Source organism: Patella vulgata, chromosome 1, assembly GCF_932274485.2.
Source record: "Patella vulgata chromosome 1, xgPatVulg1.2, whole genome shotgun sequence".
NCBI classification, from domain to species: Eukaryota; Metazoa; Mollusca; class Gastropoda; family Patellidae; genus Patella; species Patella vulgata.
In genome coordinates this window covers 15,117,093-15,139,745 of record NC_065879.2, presented here as the reverse complement: position 1 = coordinate 15,139,745, position 22,653 = coordinate 15,117,093, and the positions used below count along the sequence as shown (strand labels likewise).

Genomic DNA, 22,653 nt, shown 5'->3' with positions numbered 1-22,653 from the left:
GAAATTGGAATTGGAATAAGTTGTTTATTTATGTCTACATATTTAAAACATTCTTCGAGTTTCATTCAAATAATCCAGCCATTTTTACCCCATTGGCGTGTACGCAAAATATCCATTGGCAATTACAATTCAATATAAGAGTAGGCAGTATTGTTGTTCGGGCAAAATTGCCCTCATAGCACACTGTATGGTGTATAACGGTCTTTATTAGCCCAATCGGAGCAGAACAGTAGGACGTGCTCCAACTCGAAGTTTTTGCTAAAATCTGAAGCTTTTGTTGCTATTCAATGCTAGTATTTCAGATAATATTACTCTATTTCAAAATTATTAAATGCTCTATTTATATATGATAAGTATAAATGATTAATACCAAGCACGGAGCAGCGTAAGATGGTTCCAAAAGCCCTTTTCGTTACTATTTTTCCGCAAACTTTGTACAGAGATATATATACATATATCTACGTTATTGCACTTAATTCTTTATCAAAATAGTCATAGAGACGCTATTTTAAAGGATCGTTCTTTCGTGGGGCGGGGCGTTTTACGTCGGTTCCACCGAGGGGTGACAGCGCGAGTCCGAAAGCTGAACTTTTTATATCATTTTCTCCTACTCGTTACTTAAGCCGCAATAATTACGGCACGTTGTTAGAAAAAAAAATCTTACTTTTCAAATATGCCTTCTAAAACACCTTTCCAATAACTCTTCTTCTTCATTTTACGACTAGATCTCTTCCTTGTCATCTTTCCATCCGTGACGTCGACATCATTAATTTTCTCTTTATTCGTTCCTTCAGCAAATCCCACTCTTCTTCCGTTCTCTTTTACCTTGATCGTGATTCCGCTCTTTTTGTTTTCATATTTACAGTCGGGTTTGTGTTTTAGAATTCCCTTTCCGCCCCCATTTGTGACAACCGTTTGCGGTTTTTCACCGTCCTCCTGTGAGGAACTACTTTCGCCCTCCGCGTCGGTTTCGTCAGAACTGGAATCCGAGGAATCAGCTAGTTCCTCTGCTTGATTTTTTTCCAGTTCTTTCCCTGTAAAACAAATGCGTCTTGATTATTATAGGTAATGAAATGAAATGAAATGGGGTTTAAAGTCCTACTGTTCTTCTGCTCCTAAACTGGGCTAATGAAGACGGGCATACGCCATACAGTGTGCTATGAGGGACATTTTACCCGGGCAGCGGCACAACGGCCTACTCTTATATCGAATTCCAACTGCCAAAGGAACTTTTACTTGCACGCCAATGTGTACACGGGACCTCGGTTTTTCGTCCCATCCCATCCGAACGACTAGACAGCTGTCCTTGTCAGGCCCTCCGTCCTGCATCACTGACAAGGGGAAACAACGCTGGAAAATCTGGATGAACTTTCTCGGCAAATGCAGGGATCGAACACCCGACCTCCAAGCTAGCGAGCCAGCGTCTTACCCACTTAGCCACGTGATCCTCTGATTATTATAGGTCAAAGTTCATCAGCAGATTTCGTCCTATTCGAACGACTAAACACTGTAATCTGTCAGTCCCTCCGCCCTGCAAGCCTGACAAATGAAAAATAACGCCGGAAAATCCCGAGGAACTTTCAAACACCGGAAGCAAACCCGATACCTCACTGAGTCACCACGGCTCACATATTACGTCAGTGTAGTTTCAGATACTCATCAATTGACTTACCCATTTCTTGACGAATCATCTCAGCCGGATCTAATTTTCTATTATCATCTAATAAACGTTTAAATAAGATACAGAAAGCACTGCCCCATATCCCTGCAACATATTTAGATAAATAAAATACTTTTATTTGTAAGCTGTATTCAGACTAGCCAAACATCTTTATCCTCAAGATGTATATAATTTACAATAAAATCTTTATCTTAATAGAATGACAAAATACATAAATGTCACTTTCAGCAGTAATAAGAAATATGAATTGCATTTAAAAAAAAACAAAAAAACTAATTTGGCTAATGAAGAAAGGTATATCTTAAAAGACAAAATTGGCCTCGCGTTCGATCTACTCTTATTTCGAATTGCACCTGCTAGTGGATCTTTAACCTACTGCCAATGGTAATCATCGGACCTTGGTTTTTCATTTTTTCCGCAAGACTAGACTAAACGCCTTTCCTCGCTAGGTTCGCCACCCTGCATCACTGAGAAGAGAGAGAAATGGGGTTTAACGTCCACTCGACACAAACTAAGGTCATTCCAGGACAGGGATATAGTATAATTTTATGTCAATAATTTGCTTGCATGTAAGGATAATTAGCAGTGGGAAAAAACCGGAGGACCCGGAGAAAACCCACGAGGTTGGACAGGCGACCCTACTCGGTGTCAAGTACAAACGAGGAATCGAAACCACTTGAATTAACGAAAGACTATATGGTTTCACGCGCACGCACTAAACCACTAAACCACTAGACCAACCATCCCCTCACCAAACACCGAGGTAAGAAGACCGCGCTGTGCAATCCCAAGGAACGTGTTCAACTCGGTACTCTCTGGTTAGTCGCTGAGCTCGCACCCCCCCACCCCCGCCCCCGTTTCTATTGTATTTTTGTTTTATTTACATATATATTTAATTACAAACCTTGTAGAAAATGTAATGGCGGTTCTTCATACTTTGTGCACAATTTACCCATAAAAAATTTACTACCAAATAACGTGGAGTCCATGAAGGTGCCGTATTTAGGAAATCCTATTTCAAATGGCGTAAATTCTACCCATTCTGAAAAAGACAATCATATTCAAGATATAAATGAAATCGAGTGATATGAAGACGGGCACATACCATACAGAGTGCTATGAGTGAAATTTTGAATGGATAGACAGGGGTAGCCTACGGCCTACTCTTATATCGAATTCCAACTGTCAAGTGTTCTATTATGTGCACGCCAACGTGACAACAGGAAACCATGATGAAAAATCATGGTGCTGGTTTTCCCATGGTGTGTTTAACGTCCTACTGTTCTGCTCCAACTGGGCTAATGAAGACTGGCATACGCCATACAGCGTGCTATGAGGGAAATTTTGCCTGGGCAGCGACACTATGGCCTACTCTTATATCGAATTCCAACTGCCAAAGGATCTTTTACATGCACGCTAATGTATACACGGGAGGTCAGTTTTCGTCCCATACGAACGGCAGTCCCGATCAGGCCCTCCGTCCTGCACTACTGACAAGGGGAATGCACGCTGGAAAATCCCGTTGAACTTTCTCGGTCAATTATAGGGATCGAACACGCGACCTCCAGGCTACCCACTTAGCCATCGTGGCTGCCCATACATGGTGTGTTAGCCTGTGGCTGTAGCATGTCTATAGAAAAAAAATCTACTTACACGTTTCTTTATGCCAAGCAACTAACAATATCATTTAAAGTTTGTAAAGCAAATAGCCATTCTTGAAATTTCAACTTAAAAGCTTGGATCTGTCACTGTGCGGCATCACAGTATGCACAATCCAAGGTAGATAACTACGCGTGTGTACGTACAGAAAATAAAGTTACTTCCCTTATATTTAGCTAGACCTGTTTATCACGGCCAATTCAATTTTCGTCAAGATCGCTGAGGTGTAAATAAGGTTAGGGTACGTGTTTGTTGGCGAGATTGTAGGTTAGGTTTAGGGTAAGCGTTAGGGCTAGGTCCAGGGTTAGGTTAGGGTTTACATCTCGTGACCTTTGGCCAAACTTTAAGTTGGCCGTATCAAATAGATAAAACCATACTATACGTACCTTGAAATGAACGTGCTGGTACGTCTTTCTTCACGTGAACACATGTGTACAGCGGCATGGGGGCTGCCCCATCGGATATTCTAGCTCTTTGGTCTGTTAATTTAACGTCTAATCGCTGATATTAAAAATAAAAACAAAATTCTGTTATAGGGCCTACATTTTAAAACTAACGTTGGTTTCATTTTATCATATTATTGACTTTCAAGGAAAACTGCAATAAATCAAAGACAGAACAAACAGAACATGGCCAAACATGGGTTTTGTTGGGCGAATTTGGGACGTCAGGTCGGTTGGGGGTCATTACTGTGCACAAAAAACACTTTTAGCGAAATGTAGGCCTATGGTTGGAATTTGGTTTAAATAATTTGGGGAACTGTTTAAACCTAGCTCTTGGTATTTCCTAATTTTAGAAAAATCCAAATACACTTGTAGTGTTTAACTGATCTGGGAATTTTCGACGCACACAACCAGAATAGAACAGACATCCCTACAACACAGACAGCATGAAATACAGATCTTTTTTAAAACGCCTTACCCCTCTTAATAGAGTCTCGCCGACCATATGACCAAAGAAATCTGTAAAACTAACAGGTTGGCCTTCTCGTCGTTTCAGTAATATTCTATCGAGATATCTGTAGATACTCTTGGGTTTTAACAACCACAATATACTGGAATCTACGTTCTTCATTAATTCTTTTATAATAACATCAGGGTCGACATTTGGCCAGTCGGGGTGGGAGTATAACGTAGATAAAAACCTGAAATTAACAACAATATTAGTTTAGAATGAATTCCTGCTAAATATAAAAATACCGCTTGGCAGCACGTTAAAGGCCCTCTCACGGTTGGAAATCGAAAATAGCTCCAAGACAGGGCCGGATTAAGACCCATAGAGGCCTTGGGCACTTTAAAGAATTTGGTGTCCCCATATATATAATAAACCATTATAAACCACAAAAAAAAAATTTCATTTGTCAAAATGAGATTTATATGCGTCATTATTAATTGAAACAGAGCAGGCAAACACAATGAAAAACTAATCAAAAGTTCTTAATGTTTAAATTAAACATTTTAAATTTGTCATCTAACGAAGCAGACAGTATGTGCCTCCTGTTCCATGATGCCCTGAGCATGTGCTTAATTTGTTTAATGGTTAAACCAACCCTGCCCCAGGGTACACAGTATCTTTATTATGTTGGTGCAGAAAAGAAAGAGGTAGAATAATTTTGCCTGGACAGCAGCGTCTCTGCCCACTGTCCATCAACTTCCACTTGTCAAAGGTTCTTTAACGCGCACTCCAATATGTATACGGTTTTTCTTCATACTAAAACGACGAGGCAACGGTTACCTTTTGAACCCCAGCACACGCACACGGTATTCCTGACAGGTGCCCCTCCCCTAGACGTAAGTATTTAAATGGATTACATGGGTGGGGGTGATGTTATGGGGGAGGGGGGTATCAAGGTAACTTACCATGAAGAACCTGACAGACCACCAGCATATGTTGTACAGTCCAATATACCAGTGTTAATCAGAGCTTTAAATACACCACTAAATGCTGTCATAGCTCGAAATCCTCCTCCTGATCCTATCACTGCCACTGTAGGAACCTGAATATATATAATTTATTACATTAAAGCACGAAAGGAGTTTAACGTGTCCTACGTTTCTGCATCAACTTGGCTATGTAGGGCCATAAAATAAAATAAAAATTTGCTCAATTTCATTTTTTTTATCGTTTTTTTTTTTAAATTTAAAATTCCAACAGCCATGGATTACTCTCAAATCAAGAAAGAGGCGAGCTTAACGCGTTAAATATTGTTTTAATTTATAATTATATATTCTATGTGGACATAATACTCTTCTCAATGGTTTCGAAAGCTTTTAATCCAGTCCTGAATTCGAAATAGAATGAAGAGTTTCCTTTGGGCATTATATATCAACCCAGCCAGAAATAGGTTGTTATCTTATTTTCCATAAATAAAATATAATATAACAAAATACAATAAAAATAAAATAGGGCCTACAATAAATAAATAAATAAAAAAATAAATAAATAAATAAACACAATTAAAACTATTGTCGCTTTTTTTTTAAATAGTTACATAAGCGAATACATTAAAAACAAAACCCAACATATAAATAACATAATTATCCACATAAAAAATTCGTCACGCCATCTTCCTCTTACGTAAATAATGTGATGTGTTTATTCCACGTGGTACACTGTGGTTTATTTCCGTATATGTCATTCATGCCCATGCGTAGACATAATTACAAGAAAAAAAAACAAAAAACAACCAATTAAAATTCACTTAGTTGGTGGTTATAACAGTGTGACATAACCAAGTAACAGTTCGCGTGTACTAGTTGACATAAAATATTAAACCCAAATTCATCAGTACATCTTTCGAGCAATGCATTTCAGTTTTTCGGTCACAAACATCGGAGAATGAGACAATATATCATAGAAATATAATCGTATAATTGTAAAATGATATCGCTCGCGGTTTACGTTTTGAAGACAATAATACTTAACACTTCGCGCAATAATATTTGTGGAAAAATCGTTTTAGTTAATGATCGATTCATTCTGAAAATTCGAGTGACAAATAATTTTTAGAGCAAACTGCCTCAGCCCCCTCCCTGCCCCTCCGTCCTCTTCCGGAATGTTTCTCGTCCTTCAAATGTACTGATTAAACTTCCTGGTTATCAAGTCTTATCTTTCCTGTGTTATACACCCAGTTATCAAGTCTTTCCTATGTTACATCCTTCGGTACAGGGTGGTTACAATGTATAAATATACTGAAATAATTCTAAGAAATCATCTTAAATTTTCCCGGTTTGGTGTACACTATTAAAATTGTTGCATGCCATTTCAAATTACAAGGTCATAACAAGGACAGTCTATATAAAGCTAACATATTTGTCACGTAACACATATTTTGCGACAAATTGTTCAAAACTAACTTTATAAACTATCTCTGTGTGGTGTCTTCATTAACCCAATCAGACACCAAACTCCATTTCATTTTATTTCATTTTATAAACTATCTCTATTTTTCTAGTTTTATTTTTGGAGAGAGAGAGAGAAATGGGGTTAAACGTCCACTCCACACAGACTAACATATGGTTTAATTTTATTTCAATAATTCGCTTGCGCGTAGGGGTCTATAGCAGTGGGAGGAAACCGGAGGACCCGGAGAAAACCCACGAAGGTTGGAAGTTTTATTTTTGGTATATTCTCCTATGTATCAAAATCCTAACCGTCTCTTGGACACTATTCCAATACCGTTATGTCTGTCGCCATGCAATATCACCCGATTGGTCAAGGGAACACGGTGGTTCAGTGGGTGAAGCGCTTGGTCCCGTGTACATGTGGGGATTGGATAGCCGAATGGTTAGCGCGTACGTGTTGTATCATAAGGTCTGTCATTGTACGTGACAAGGAGTAGGGTCGCCTGTCCAATCTCGTGGGGTTTCTCCGGGTCCTAAGGTTCCCCCCAATGCTAAAGACCCCTACGCGCAAGCGAATCATTGAAATAAAATTGAACCATATGTTAGTCCCCAAATGACCTAGTTTGTGTCGAGTGGAAGTTAAACTCTCTCTCTCTCTCTCTCTCTCTCTCTCCATGTACATGTTGGGGTGCATTTTAAATAACTCTTGACATTTGTTACTCGATGAAGGGTAAGCAGAGACGCTGCCGTCCGAAAAAGATTTCTCCCATAACACACAACATGGAATATGCCCGTCTTGTAGACCTGTTGATGCAGAAACCATATTCGATTCCATTTCATTTGTGGAATCATAACGAGTAAAGGGAAGGGGGAACGCCAAAAACTCCTTTAAAAGAGTAGCAGAAGCTGGACAGGCCGGTAGATCTGTGTATAGCTGCTGGATCAAACAATGATCCCGGCGGAGAAAGTAGACCCCCCCCCCCACACACACACTACTTTAGAAAAAGGGTCGTATCACACGAAAAATGATGAGGAATAAACCACCTCTTATTTCTACTTAAAATGTCTGCACATTGGTGGATTCTAATAACATACTTATCATCAACAGAAGAAGGCAAATACAAGGTTCGAGACTACCAACTGAATGGATAAAGCTGCTTACCTCACTAACAGATTTTGGCCCTCGATCGCCCAGTAATTTGTTTAATCCTTCATAAGCTTTGCGTCGTCTGTTTTCTCTAAACGATTTCTCACCTTCACATAAACATAAACTATATCGTAATGTGGGATTTTGACTGAAACCAAAACAAGTAGAGCATAAACTATATCGTAACGTGGGATTTTTACAGAAACCAAACAAATAGAACATGACAGTCTTTTTATAACGGGTGTTCGATCCCTGCATTGGCCGAGAAAGTTCATCCCGATTTTCGGCGTGATCCCCCCTTGTCAGTGATGCAGGACGGAGAGCCTGACAAGGACAGCTGTCTAGTCATTCTGATGAGACGAAATACCGAGGTCCCGTGTACACATTGGCGTGCACGTAAAAGATCCCTTGACAGTTGGAATTCGATATAAGAGTAGGCCGTAGTGCCGCTGTCCGGGCAAATTTCCCTCATAGCACACTGTATGGCGTATGCCCGTCTTCATTAGCCCAGTTAGGAGCAAAACAGTAGGACGTTAAACCCCATTTCATTTCATTTCATTTTCTTTTTATAAGGGAGTCGTTGGAGTCGATCGGCAAGAGAATAAGTCTCTCAGTTAGAATGTACCGGCGGGTTCGAATTCCGAGGTTCACCCGTTTGCTCGCTATCCAGGCACACAATACATTGTATCGCGCATTGTATGGAATATTATGTCCTCATTAGGGTAGGTCCTCATTTTGCCGACTGCTTCAAAAAGTAAGACGTTAAACCCCAATTTATTTCATTTTTGTTTTTTTCTGGCAACGGCTTTTTTTTATTAAATATTAATAAAGCTGGCCAACTAAGAAAGGCACAGTTGAGTATAACAACGAAATTCACAGTGTGTGATACCGGCTTAAGACTTAGAAGAATCATTTCTCAAGGTATCAGACGAATGTAAATATAATATATTTAATTTGAAATGATACTCACTCCCACTGCAGTAAAATTTCAACAAATACTTGAGAGGTCTGAAAAATATATAATAATAACGTTATTCATTCTATAACACAACTCTTATCCCAGCTAGATGGTTCAACACAATTTGTGTTTACTCTTAAACTAAAATGAGCTAACGTCTGGTCACGTACAAGTCTTGAGAGCGAAACCACTCGTTCATCCTCATTACCCTCGTTGGTTTTCTCTGGGTCTTCCGGTTTCCTCCCACTGCTAAAGACCCCTACGCGCAAGCCAAATATTGAAATAAAATTGAATCATGTATTAGTCCCGAAATGACCTAGTTTGTGTCGAGCGGACGTAAAACCCAATTTCTTCTCTTTCTGTCATCCTCATTACACAAAGTAGTACATTATCAGCTACATGCCCTTCCAAACTACAGGTAAAGTTTATCAGGTGTTATATAAATAATAATCAAGCCTATAACGTACCTCATAAAATATTAATTTTTTAGGGTGCCATTCATCAATCTGTAGTTCACACGTATCAAAATATACAGTCCCCATAACTTGATCATACATATAGTTAGCTTCCATCAAATCAAATTCTGAAAAATGGTTGATACTATAAATAAACTATCTGCGCTACATCTTCGCTCAGAATAAAGTAATTTGAATGATATATTCAATATATTCATTTTTTGTTATCTATTTTTGAACTAGTATACCAAGAACGGTCGGATCTTTATCTAAACCTTACATAATGGATCTTTAATTTGGTTAGGCATTAATTTTATTACTTCTCTGTTTCGCATTGGTATGGACTACTTGACAAAATTCGCGAACGTTTTCATTCTGCCTAATTCCTTGCAGCGTATTTACAATCATCGAGTCGACTAGCAAACCTACCGTTGATATTTTGATTTCGTTTTTTTTTTAAAGGAAATGTCACATAATCAATGCGAGTACACTTTAACATGGATTTAACCGTTTAGAATTTGATATTATTATGTTCCGATAAATGCAAATGACGCACAGTAACTTTAATGTAGTACAGTGAGTGAATATATGTTCTATTGTTATTGGAAGGTAATACAGTAAGCGAATATAAGAACTCAATATTTATTTATCATTGGTATTGGAATATAATACAGTAAGGGAATATAAGAATTATATATCTATTTATCATTGGTATTGGAATATAATACAGTAAGGGAATATAAGAATTCTATATCTATTTACCATTGGTGTTGGAATATAATACAGTAAGGGAACATACAAATTCTATATTTATTTACCATTGGTATTGGAAGGTAATACAGTAAGGGAATATAAGAATTCTATATCTATTTACCATTGGTGGAAGGTAAACCTTGAAAGTTAGAACTAATATTGCTACTAGGTACAACAAGATATCATTTTTCCAATGACGCCCGTAAAATATATCTGATATAATATAAAACTTACGTATAATATTTTTATCCCTGAAATCCAATAGGAATGTGAATGTTTCGTTCCAGACGGGGTTACATTCATTGTCGATGGTCTTGGTTCGTTGTTTGCTATTTGGAGCATTTCGTACTCGTAGTCTGATATAAGGATCTGGTGTGTCAACTGTAAAAGAAAGACAATCGAATTATATTAGTTTAAAACACATCGAAATAACAAGATATGTGGTTTAACGTCGTACTTTTCTGCACTATTAACACGGATAATGAAGACAGGCATACTTCAAGCAAAGTGTTTGTGTTGGAAGACAGTTTGTCCTACGATATCCAACAGTCAGGAGATCTCTATCGTTATGCCAAGGGTAGCATATACTGGGGACTAGACACTTTTCACTAACACCCTCTACCCCTCCCCGCGGCATGCCCACTGACAAATTGAACTCAGGCTGGGCAGTTTAGAGAACCGTTCTCGGCCAACACCAGGATCGAACACGAAACCTCCTGGTTAGTGAGCCAGCGTTTTTTTTTCCAAGGACCCCCCGCCCCATAAAATTCAAAATGACGTGCGTGTGCGTGTGCGTGTGTGCATGTATTCCCCCCCCCCATTTTTATTTTTAACCGGGTTGGATTAAGAAGTATGTAAAATAAACGGAAGATTGAAGGGTTTGGTGGAACGTCCTCGACCTATCGACCTTTTCATGAAGGCACAAGTACATGTGTGAACTATTACCATGAGGTATTGTTGTAATGTTGTATACCTGTGAAATATTTACATAAGTACCCGATTAACCCACATTTCTTTACCGTTCATTTATTTGGCTAATAAATAAGAATGTTAGCTATGTGTACTACGCATGCAGCACGTGTTTAATACGCACGTTCGTATGACATAGTGCACTGAAAACTATGAAGTTATTCACTGATTATCCAGATGGCCATTAACGACTGGAATTCCCTTTGTTTCGGGCATTTTGATTGATTAATTTGAAAGCCGGAAGTATCACACCTTACCCCTGTACCCTGAAGACATAGATTAATCGTTCTAGTAATTCTTTAAAAATGCGGGATAATTCCAACAAATTTCCATTCAAATAAATAGGTTTGTGTTTGATTGAATTTTCCAAAAGAATTGAGTGTAAATCAATTTATATACAAGTACATTCATGTCTAACCTCATGTGTTTTCTCCGGGTCCTCCGGTTATACTCCCTTTAAAGGGACAATAACACTCTTGCTGGCTTGACAGCTCCAGAAAATAATTAATAGCCTTATTCTAAGTATTAGATGTTTAAGTGTCCTACCTGTTGTGTAAATTATCCATTACATCCTATTTTACTTGTCCAGAGGGTTCGAAAATATTTTTAAATCCAAGTCACATTTGAAAAGGTTTACGTTAGGCTTTTCAAATCATTTAGTTGAACTTTTCCAATTTTTAAAATTAGGTGTGTTAAGATGAAATTTGTATCATCAATTAATTGGAATATTGTAAAATAGTACAATTTGTTGACCAGAATAAAGATTGGGACATATTATTCAGTTACAACAAGAGTGGTATTGAGCATTTAAGGAATAAAAGTGTAAAAATAATTTAATGGGGATTTTATTGATCTGTCAGTAATTGACATTTACAATAACATGCTTCTATTAAAAAGAATTTATTTTTCTGTTTTAACAAATAACATTAAATCAAAAGTCCCCGAAGATTTCAACTAATATAGTAATAAACAGAATTTCTGCTACTCTGTCCATATGAGAAAATATAACTATAAAATTATTGAGCGGGTGTTATATCTGATGTTAAAAGTACACGTTCTATTAACGCGGCACAACATACCGTGGTCCAATTTATAGAGGAGGTCGCGGTAGTCGAGCACTTGATTCTTGTTTAGAGTTCGAATCCCGGCGTGGGCTGTGAAGAACTATCGGGATTTTTAATGCCCGGTTCTTACTTGTCAGAATTGTGCGCCCGTAACGAGTGACACGGGAAATGTGGTCAGTTGTTCGGACTGTGCGATATATCGTAAATGAAATTGGGTTTTAACGTCCTACTGTTCTGCTCCGACTGGGATAATGAAGACGGGCATACGCCTTAAAATGTGCTATGAGGGAAATTTGTCCCGAACAGTGGCACTACGGCCTGCTGTTATATCGAATTCCATCTGTCAAGGGTTCTTTTACGTGCATGCCCATGTGTACATGGGACCTCGGTTTTTCGTCTCAACCGAACGACTATACGCCGTCCATCCTACACCACTGTCAAGGGGGGAACCACGCCCGAAAATCTCGATGAAATTTCTCGGCTAACACAGGGATCGAGCACAGAATCACCGGGCTAGCGAGCCAACGTCTTGCTCACTGAGCCACCGTGGCTCCCAACCACCCGTGTAAACACTCGCGTCGTCAAAAGTTAGAATTCGAAGAGTAGATGGAAATTATCCCCTGTAAATTGTACACGTGGTCATAGAAATGACATTTACTACATGTTAGTCTCAAAATAACGGGAGTATTGTGTTGACGAGACATTAAACCCCATTCCATTCGAAATGAACGAGGCGGAGTGCCTTTAAATCGCATTAAATGAAGCCTGACATTTTATATTGGCATGTTAGCTCACGTCTGCTCTTAATAAATCTCCCTGGAGAATAGTTCATTTGATCTACGTTTAGATGCTTTTTTTTCTCATCCACTTACGGGGCCGTGTAAACCACCATTTAAAGAACATGTAGAAATAAAATTCACACAAACATGAACCGTTAACATTAGCAGGTTCATTGCATTCCACCATCACTGTAATGTAGTTCAAACCAACAAATCAATTATCGAGATGAGATTTAATAGAACCAAAGTGTCTCATTAAGCTAGCTCCAACTCCGATGTTGAGTAGAAAGATCCGACGAGCGGTTCACTTATGACCAGGAGGTCCAAGGTTTGATGGTTAGATCTATTTAGGATGGCCACTTGCAGATTTCCTCAAAGTCACGAGATGTTGGATGAGAAAGTTCAAGGAGTATGGCGCTGGCTCTCTAATCAGGCGGCCCCGGTTCGACCCATTGACAATGGTGTATGACTGTGGTCCTGGTTAGGAAAGGGCGCCAAGTCATTCGGATGGAACGAAAAATCCCAGGCCAAGTACATAGCGCAAGTACTATTTATTTAGTTGCGAAACACATTTTTCTAACGGAATGTTCGAGAAAGAAAGTCCTCTATCAATGACTCATGTATAGTATGTTTATAGTATTCTGTATAACTGTTCAGGAATTTCGTCTGTCTTATCGATATCTCGCAGTTCACTTACTTACATGTACTTAACATTATCTCTACCTATATATAATATATTTGTGTGGTTAAGAAAATATAAATGAAATGGTATTTAACGTCCTGCTTTTCTCCGCCATGTAGTGTGCTATGGCGGACATTTAGTCAAGACATTTAGTCTGGACACTTAGTCGTATTCCATCTGTTAAGGGTTAGGTGGTGAAAGCAAGTGTGTATACGAGACCCTGCAAAATCCCGATGAGTATTTTCAACCATCACAGGATCTAACCCACCCACACCCATGGCTGCATGGGAGGACTGGTCAATACCAGGACCCCAACCCCCACCCCACCCTCCAAGGATGAATTAATTTAAAGAGGGCACAAAATGGACATATTATAAAGTTATATATAAAAATCCAATGTTTATTATACACTTTACACCAGTTTCATTCAAATTCATTCATAATTCAAAGTCGCATATATATAGTCCTGTAATACATTTTCTAAATCACTGCAGATTTTCACAAACGCATGTTTCCAAAGCATTTTAAATTTCATTATTTTTCTAATAAGTAGAAGTTGTTTGTTTATACTGTCTGAGCCTTCATAATGACAACAATCCTGTCTAATGAAGGGTTGAAATTTCTCTTGGGAATATTGCACTAATGACGCCATCGAAATAAATGAGACTCTTTATTGTATTAAAGGACCGTCCTTTCACTGTTTGATCAAGAGATCGCAACATTTCACAAACCAGAATAAACTAAGGCTTGTTAGCAGCAGTTTTACATCATCGTGTCGAGATAAACATGTTTAAAAGATTAATTTAACTAACTGTTATTTACGCCCAGTACATCAAATCTTTCAAGGTAATATTAATTATAATTTCCTGCAGCTGTGCAAGCAAGCCAATCTTCTCTAATACTAACTCCTAACTACAATAATTTTATTTTCAACATTTAACACACCATTGAGAAAAAATCCTGTGGTAATCCAAACAAAAAAACCTATAACATTGAGATCATACTCCAGTGCCAGTCCAAGAAAGACACAACATTTGAAAAACATTCCAGTGATAATCCATGAGTAGTACAGGAGAAACCGCTTGCCACCTACACCAGTGAGGTGTGATTTAGATGTTCTAGAAGGGTTAAGCATAATCTGTCTCTTGCAAGGCACGTGTTAGTATTTACAGCCTATAGGATGCAAATGATTCGTTCGTTCGTGGGTAGTTAACGCCCGTTTCCACTAGGATGAGATCACAGGGTGGTGCTTCCTGAGAAGCATGCCAGAAGGGCCAGTCGTCGTTTAGAGGCTAGATCAACATAGGGTGGGAAAAGAGGGGGGGGGGCGAAAAAAGGAAATTCGCCAGTCCCATCCTCGTAGGTAAAGGAGGGTTCTAATAGGACCTTGCACGGCATTGTGTTTGTACAGAAGTGAAATGAAATGGATTTTAACGCCCTACTTTTCTACACAGACAGGGCTAATGAAGAAGAACTCACGTCATACAGTATGCTACGAGAGAAATTTTGCCCAGACAGCCACGCTACGGTCTACTGTTGTATCGAATTCCAACTGCCATGATACGTGGTGTTTCAAACATTTACGATAATAATAATCTCTTTTTTTAATTTTTGTCACAGTTCATGCACCAACACACACTCCTTGAGTAAATAAAACAATTTGCGATGTCATTTATATAATGTACGAAAAGGATTGGCAAGGATATAGATGCTTGCGTTACGCCTTATAGACGATAACTATTATAACGATCATAAAAATATATTGTGGTTTACGCTCCACTTATTTCTACGTTATAAATAAAGCTAAATTGAGGCGAAGGTCAGTTGATCTTTTACGTTGTCAAAATATCGAATTTTTGATGATATTATGGACAAGTTGATTTTATTTAAGATTATTTACATGTGAAACAGGCATAACAATGGCAAAATATAAAGTTCCTGTAGGCAAAACTATCACCTTAAAACGCGGTGTTAAATTCGCTATCGTCAAAAGAGAGGAGTTCTCAAGGTACACGTGTTCTAACCCCTACCAGGCGTTTGTCGTAGGTGATTTATCCGGAATGTCTAGATAGGATGTCGCACGTTCGAATCCTGGCGCAAACTGAGAATAACCATCGGAATTTCACGAGACATTAACGGTGAGTTGGATGGCCGAATGGTTAACGCGTGCACATTTGGTCATAAGGTATGTTATTGAGTCAAGTTGCGTCGTTGCATTTGTATTGTACGTAACAAGGGTTGGGTCGGGGTCCTCCGGTTTCCTTCCACTGCTAAAGACCTCTACGCGCTAGCGAATTGTTGAAATAAAATTAACGATATGTTAGTCATGGTTTGTGTAGAGTGGACGTTAAAGCTCTCTCTCTCTCTCTCTCTCTCTCTCTCTCACGAGACCGAGACATTTAAACCCCATTCCATAAAATCTGAACTCTTATCAGTGTTACCAGATGTTCTCATCAGTGTAGGCATACCATGCCTCATACCCGTTGCAAGCGACTTCTTTCACCTAATTCGGGGACAAGTTTGAGATTCAGATTCCCAGGTTGTCTCACGGGGCACATTATTATCCATTAAAGATAATACATACCTAAATCTTGAGCCCAACCACTGGATATATTTTTGCCATTAATAACTTTAACAGTTAATATCATACATGGTAGATGATTCACCTGAAATACATTTAATATACATCCATTAGTTAATTGACAACACAGTACGCATAATTATATTTCCTGTCACGTTATTTATTAAGTAAATCGTCGTTATAGTTATAATATAGTAAAACAAAGTAAAATAAAAAAACGCTGGAATTCCAACGTTTCAAACTGCTTTATCTACAGACCTTCATCTGGGAAATGATGTAGTTTTTTTTTAGATTTATTTTTATTTTATTTTTGTTTTGTTTTGCTTTTATTTCAAATTATTCATTTATGGAGGCTGGAGGGAGGACAAATAAATAATCTATTACTTAGTAGCGGACATTTATATAACTTCTTAGTATGTCAGCTATTGCCACAAATATGTGAAGGTTTGAGGTAGGCCTTCGTACGTTTGTCTGTATGGTACAATAATTAGGTACAAACTGATCCCACATCTTGACGTATATTATAAAGGTCAACTAAGGTTAATGGTAGATGTGTTATTGTTAATATGTTTCCCATTCATAACATGTTTTGTGTAAATGTTTTTACAACCAACTAATTTTTTTACTTTTTTTTGTTTTCTTCAGAGAGTTGAAGAAGTAGTTCATAAAGGTTTATGATAATAGAAAAGGGTAATGAAATTGGGTTTTTAATGTCCCACTGTTCTGCATCAAATAGGTTAATGAAGACGGGCATACGCCATTTAAAAAAAAACTACGAGATGGGGTTTAACGTCCACTCGACACAAACTAGGTCATTTTGGGACTAACATGTAGTTCAATTTGATTTTATTAATTCGCTCGTGCGTAGGGGTCTTTAGCGGTGGAAGGAAATCGGAGGATCCGAAGAAATAATAATAATAATAAATAATAATAATCGTTTTCTATAGCGCTGCTCTGTGGCGCTTTACAATGTAGATATGATTATAAAGAAACAAAACAAGTATACATGTATATACAAATAAACAAAAGAACACAAAGGAATAGTTACAATATACAAATGGAAAGTGAAGCATTTAAATTATTGTTTAAAAGTTTGGGTAAAAAACAGGGTTTTTAAACGTCGTTTAAATATAGCTAAGTTTGGACTATTTTGGACTTCCAGAGGCAATTTGTTCCACTCTTTTGGTGCTGCGTACGCAAAAGCTCTCTCACCAAATTTTGACTTCTGTACTGGGCATACAAGTTGGTTTTTATGAGATGAACGTAAGGAACGAGAAGGTACATATTGTTTAATCAAATCGGATAAATAGGATGGTGCCAAAGGATCGTTTAAACAGTTGAAAGTGATTGTGATAATTTTGAAAATGATGCGTTGATTAACCGGTAGCCAATGTAACTGTTTTAGAACAGGTGTAATATGATCAGATGGTTTGGTGAGAGATACAATTCGAGCTGCTTTATTCTGGATTTTTTGTAGCTGACTTACAAGAGTTTTAGGAAGAGAATACAATAATGAATTACAATAATCTAAAGATGACATAACAAAAGCGTTTATTAACATTTTAGTGGCATCAAGGTCAATATAGGATCGAATTTTGCCAATGTTATACAGGTGAAAGTTCGCCTTTTTGCACAGTCTTGATACATGGGTTTTCATATCTAAGGACGAGTCAAAGAACACACCAAGATTTCTGACACAGTTGGATGGGGTTATTGCTGTGCTTCCAATAGTCACATGGTTGATGTCGATGTTCTTTTTATTCTCGATTATTATATTTTCTGTCTTGTCATCGTTCAATTTCAGAAAATTGCAGTGCATCCACATTCTAATTCGTTCAATGCATGCTTCCAGTTCTGATGTAGTGGTATCTGGTGAAGGATCAAGTTCAACATATAACTGGGTATGATCCGCATAGAGGTGGTAATTAAGACCCATCTCACGGATGATATCTCCAATTGGTGCAGTGTATGCTGTGAACAAAATCGGTCCCAATACGGATCCCTGGGGAACACCAAAGTCAAGAACTTTAGGCATTGATTGACATGCGTCAATAACAATACTCTGCTGTCTTCCACTCAGATAGGACTCAAACCATATCGAGTTTCAAGCTTATCGGCTTAAATATCGATGTAATCGTGTGTAAATCCCGTCCTTTATTTATCTAATGGGTTTAGAACAACCAGTGTCATGTTCTTTTGTAATATCTGATGAATAGATAGTAGCTCTTAATGAACAATTGCCGCACAAGTATTAAAGAGACATTATTGCTGTCTCCGTCGGTTGGTTTCTGCTCATTTTGCAGTGTGATGTTCCATCACTGACGGAAGGTTTCAAATCGTTTTGAACGGGCGGTATGGCAATGGACAGCGACTAGCCGTTTGGATGAGACGAAAAACCAAGGTCCTGTGAACACATAGCATGTATGTAACAAAAAGGCCCTTGGCAGTTAGAATTCGGAATAAGATTAGTCAAGAGCACCGCTGTGCGGGCGACATGTCTTCATAGCATAGTCCGGTTGGTACAGAAGAGTAAGACAATAAATGAGGGAGGGTCTCAAAATAGTTAGAAGCTTGGGCATGCATGATACTCCTCTGGCTGATGTTAATAGAAACTATTTAATTTTAGATACTAACTGCGCGAAGTCCTTTATCTCTTAATACGGTGTATCAGGGTTAAGTGAATATCGGTAAGATCGTGCAAACATGTAACACCGATACTTGAAACTGACAAACATCGTACTGCGGTCACAGACATATTCTAATGTAATGTCATGTCGTGATTAAAAGTTTACATTTTATTTATTGTTTATTTAGACCTCACAACCAAAGTTTACATGTAAATACTCTTTATATAAATATCAGTTGATCGATTGATCAGGTTTCATTGGAAGAAATCGATTAAAACGAGTCATCCCTATTAAATATAAAGTGAACATCAATGAAATTAAAATTGCCGATTTCTATCGTGGGGTTTTTTTTTGTTTTTTTTTCAAAAAATATCAAAACTTTCAAACTGTATTTAACTGATTATATATCAAGAGATTTTATCAATAGGCCAATGAGCAGATTTTCGATACTAAAGCTAGTTATTCAAGGCATTCCCCAATGGAATTCCTTTACGTCATACTAACTATTCTATATACAATGGCTTTGAGAAGATATAGGAAATCTATTTTAAGTCTTGTATCGTTTCTAGACTTACCTTGTGTAATACATCAGAACCCACCCCATTCTTTCATACAATGGAGCATATCGCATATTTAAAAATCGATATTGTTTTAAATCATGTTGGAATAACTAATGGGTTGTTTCGTGTACAGAAGCCCCCCCCCCACCCCTTACACATTTCCCCGTGTGTTGGCGCCATTTTGTGGAGAGACAGACACGCACTTTTCACAAACATTATCTGAGTCCCTATCCTCATATCCATTCAGAACCAGCCTCAACAATTAAGATTTCAGTATATTACATATTATGTGAAATTTTATCTACGCTCACAAGAATTTTCTCCCAGCAATGACCTCAAATGCCAGGAAATTTACAAAACTTTACACAATTGTCTCCACTTCCCCATGTCCCTTTAGGTTGCTCACACCTACGGTGCCCGCAAGCCATCCCAGCTGCCTCTCACAAAATCCTGGTTACGCCATAGTCATTGCTACCTACTCCTATTCCGGCATCCAGAATATTTATCTACTAAAAGTGGAGTGTCCTGAACTACACTGTACATAATAATCATAAGTTTAAAAGTGGATGTTCATCGGCATAATTTGATTTAATTAATTCCGGTTTATGACCATATGATATATTAATTTATAACGGAATAAGCAACACAAGGATACGTTATTGCGTGATCCATTTCCGTTCATTATGGTGTGATATTTGGACGCGACCCATCCCAATAACCACCCAAGGCCCACTTTTTCAATATTTGCACAGGGCATTGTATATACTGACCTATATCTAGTCATTGAACTGGATACAAACCCACACGAATATATTAAATAACTCATTTAAAAAGGCTAGAGATAATATTTTAGAAACCTGGATGAACCCTCAATACAAATACATTATTATTGTATTATTTGCATTACCCCACCCGTGAACTAGTTTACAAATTACCGTATCTAAAGAAATGATTGAAAAGTGTACAAGCATATCGCATTCTCGGCGGTTTTCACAAACATGTTGTTTTTTTTTCTATCTTAAGGGGATTCACGTTTAAGTTTATATCAAACTACAGAACATACTTTAATATTATAAGGGGTCTCGTTATAGAATTTTTAAAATTTTAAATCGATAAAAATGTTATATTATGCCCGATATTATATAGATTTCGTGACACCAAGTTTTCCATAGAGAGATCTCTTCAAAAGATTTTTATATTTTAAATTTGTTAGTTATTGTCACAATAAATATGGACGATAAAGATGTTATTGTTCCCAATATTATAGGTGTGATGTCATAAGTCTTATTCAATTTAAATAATGTACCAGGATATTGAATCATATTCCTTAAATAAATATAAATTATTTTACTTACCTCGAAGACTTGGTATGGATCGAAACTGAAAACGTAAAAGAAACAACATTACGTATGTTAAATAATATCCCTAGTTTACGAAATGAATTGGGGTTTAATGTCCTGCTGTTCTGCTCCAACTGGACTAATTAAGACGTCCATGCGCCATACAGTGTGCTGTGTGCTATGAAGGAAATTTTTCCTGGACAGCGGCGCTACGAGCTACTTTTATATCGAATACAAATTGCCAAGGGATCATTACGTGAACGCCAATGTGTACATGGGACCTCGTTTTTTCGTCCCATCCGAACGACTAGACAACTGTTCCTGTCCGGCCCTCCGTCCTGCACCACTAGGGGAAACTATGTCGGAAAATCCCAATGAACTTTCTCGGCCAATGCAGGGATCGAACCTTAGCCACCGTGCCCCACCCCCTCCCGCTCCTTGTTTACCCTTCGCTAACGTCTTTAAAGATGCATTATGTAAGATTTAGACAAAGAGCCGATCATTCTCCATATAATACATGTAGTTCAAATAGATTAGACAATAGACAATATCTTGAAATTTCAGTCATTCTGAGCGACGTTAGGCCTCGTTGGAGAATAGCGGAGTCTCGGTTGTCATTGTTACCATTCTTACGATAGTAAACTAAGTCTCGATTATCCATTTTTAATTAAACCATTAACCACCATTAGTGTTTAAATCCGTTGAAAATCTCGAGCATCTAATGACATCGAGGGTTGATTACGGTCTTGGCAAGTTAATAAATGTCTAATGGATAATTCATTTAACGTCTAGGGCCTAAAGAAAGACCTGCAATAGGCAGATTTAGCTCTTGAATAATGCATCTTTAAATATAACAGTGTGCTATTTTGGTAGTCAACTAATTTAAGGAAATGAAATGTGGCTTTAAAACTATTATTTGGTAAAATGTTTAAATAGAAATATTCTATTTTTACACTAATAAAAGAATAGGCATTATCTGACATTGCTACTTTAAAAGAACGATCTTTAATCCTTTGTCCTGACTAGTATCATACACCAGGCAGGATATGCGTATTTCAACTACAATGTCAGATGCTACCCATATTTGCGATATTTAATAACTTGTATATTGGCTAGTATAATGCCCCAGACATGATATGCCAGATATCACCCATATATTTGCGAGGTTCACGGAGTTAATAGATTATGTTTACAATGGTATAATTTTATTTTATGCCCATCCTATTATTTGATATATCCCTTTACAAGTGTCTAAAATATAATAATGTAATAAAATACTTATGATACAGACCTATGAGAAGATCTAGAATATATTATTATTATTTATATGTAATAATATACTTGTGGTGAATATAACCACACATAATATCAATGTAGGTGAAATATAACCTCATAGGCATATGTGTCACAATGTAGGATATATGAATGAATGAGTGAAGGTTTTATTGCATCAAGACGGACTTTGAGCAAAGCATACAATATACAAGTTAAAACATTATGGATGGGCACTCACATAACCGGACAGCATAGAACCCACATACAGGGTACATATTATTTGAAAATTCAAAACAAAACGTATGCTCATAAAAATATATAATAAAATACCCTGCAAATTACATATCAGTTGTTTCTAAGCAAAAGAGAATTAAACAAAGGCTGCGACACTTGTGTCTATAATACTAGGTGATTGAATACGTTCACAGATTGATTGTGGATTCCATATTTAGATGGGAAGAGAGAGGAGAGGGGTGTTATTCTTTTAGGCGTGCTGTAGATCTTAACACTTGTAATATATGCAAAGCCATGAGCTTGATCGCGTGGCAAATAGTAAGGTGACTTTCCTAACCACGTGAATTTGTCTCTAAAGAACCCTCTTCGCAAATTATGTTTTGAATTAAATCTCTCTCTCTCTCTCTCTCTCTCTCTCTCGGTGAGTTAGTTCGTTACTCACTTACCCCGCCATTTGAACCCATGATAGACCTTGTGATCTACATGTAATCAGCCTGCGTTCAACCACATTGACTCTACTCTAACCCTTCCCACCCCATACAAAG

At 37.7% G+C, this 22,653-nt stretch overlaps 1 protein-coding gene across 3 annotated transcripts in view; it reads right to left on the bottom strand.

The window, feature by feature from the left end:
- Positions 1–22,653, bottom strand: part of LOC126819563 (cytosolic phospholipase A2) — a 65,507-nt gene that overhangs the window by 4,985 nt on the left and 37,869 nt on the right. For all 3 annotated transcript variants that reach the window (XM_050547885.2, XM_050547721.2, XM_050547803.2), the window contains 12 exons: positions 20,615–20,639; positions 16,076–16,157; positions 10,232–10,378; positions 9,257–9,372; positions 8,802–8,839; positions 7,847–7,979; positions 5,200–5,336; positions 4,262–4,484; positions 3,727–3,841; positions 2,586–2,723; positions 1,673–1,765; positions 665–1,034 (listed from right to left, as the gene is read on the bottom strand). In XM_050547885.2, coding sequence (XP_050403842.1) covers positions 665–1,034; positions 1,673–1,765; positions 2,586–2,723; positions 3,727–3,841; positions 4,262–4,484; positions 5,200–5,336; positions 7,847–7,979; positions 8,802–8,839; positions 9,257–9,372; positions 10,232–10,378; positions 16,076–16,157; positions 20,615–20,639 — 1,617 coding nt within the window. The remainder of the gene's footprint in view (positions 1–664; positions 1,035–1,672; positions 1,766–2,585; positions 2,724–3,726; positions 3,842–4,261; positions 4,485–5,199; positions 5,337–7,846; positions 7,980–8,801; positions 8,840–9,256; positions 9,373–10,231; positions 10,379–16,075; positions 16,158–20,614; positions 20,640–22,653) is intronic.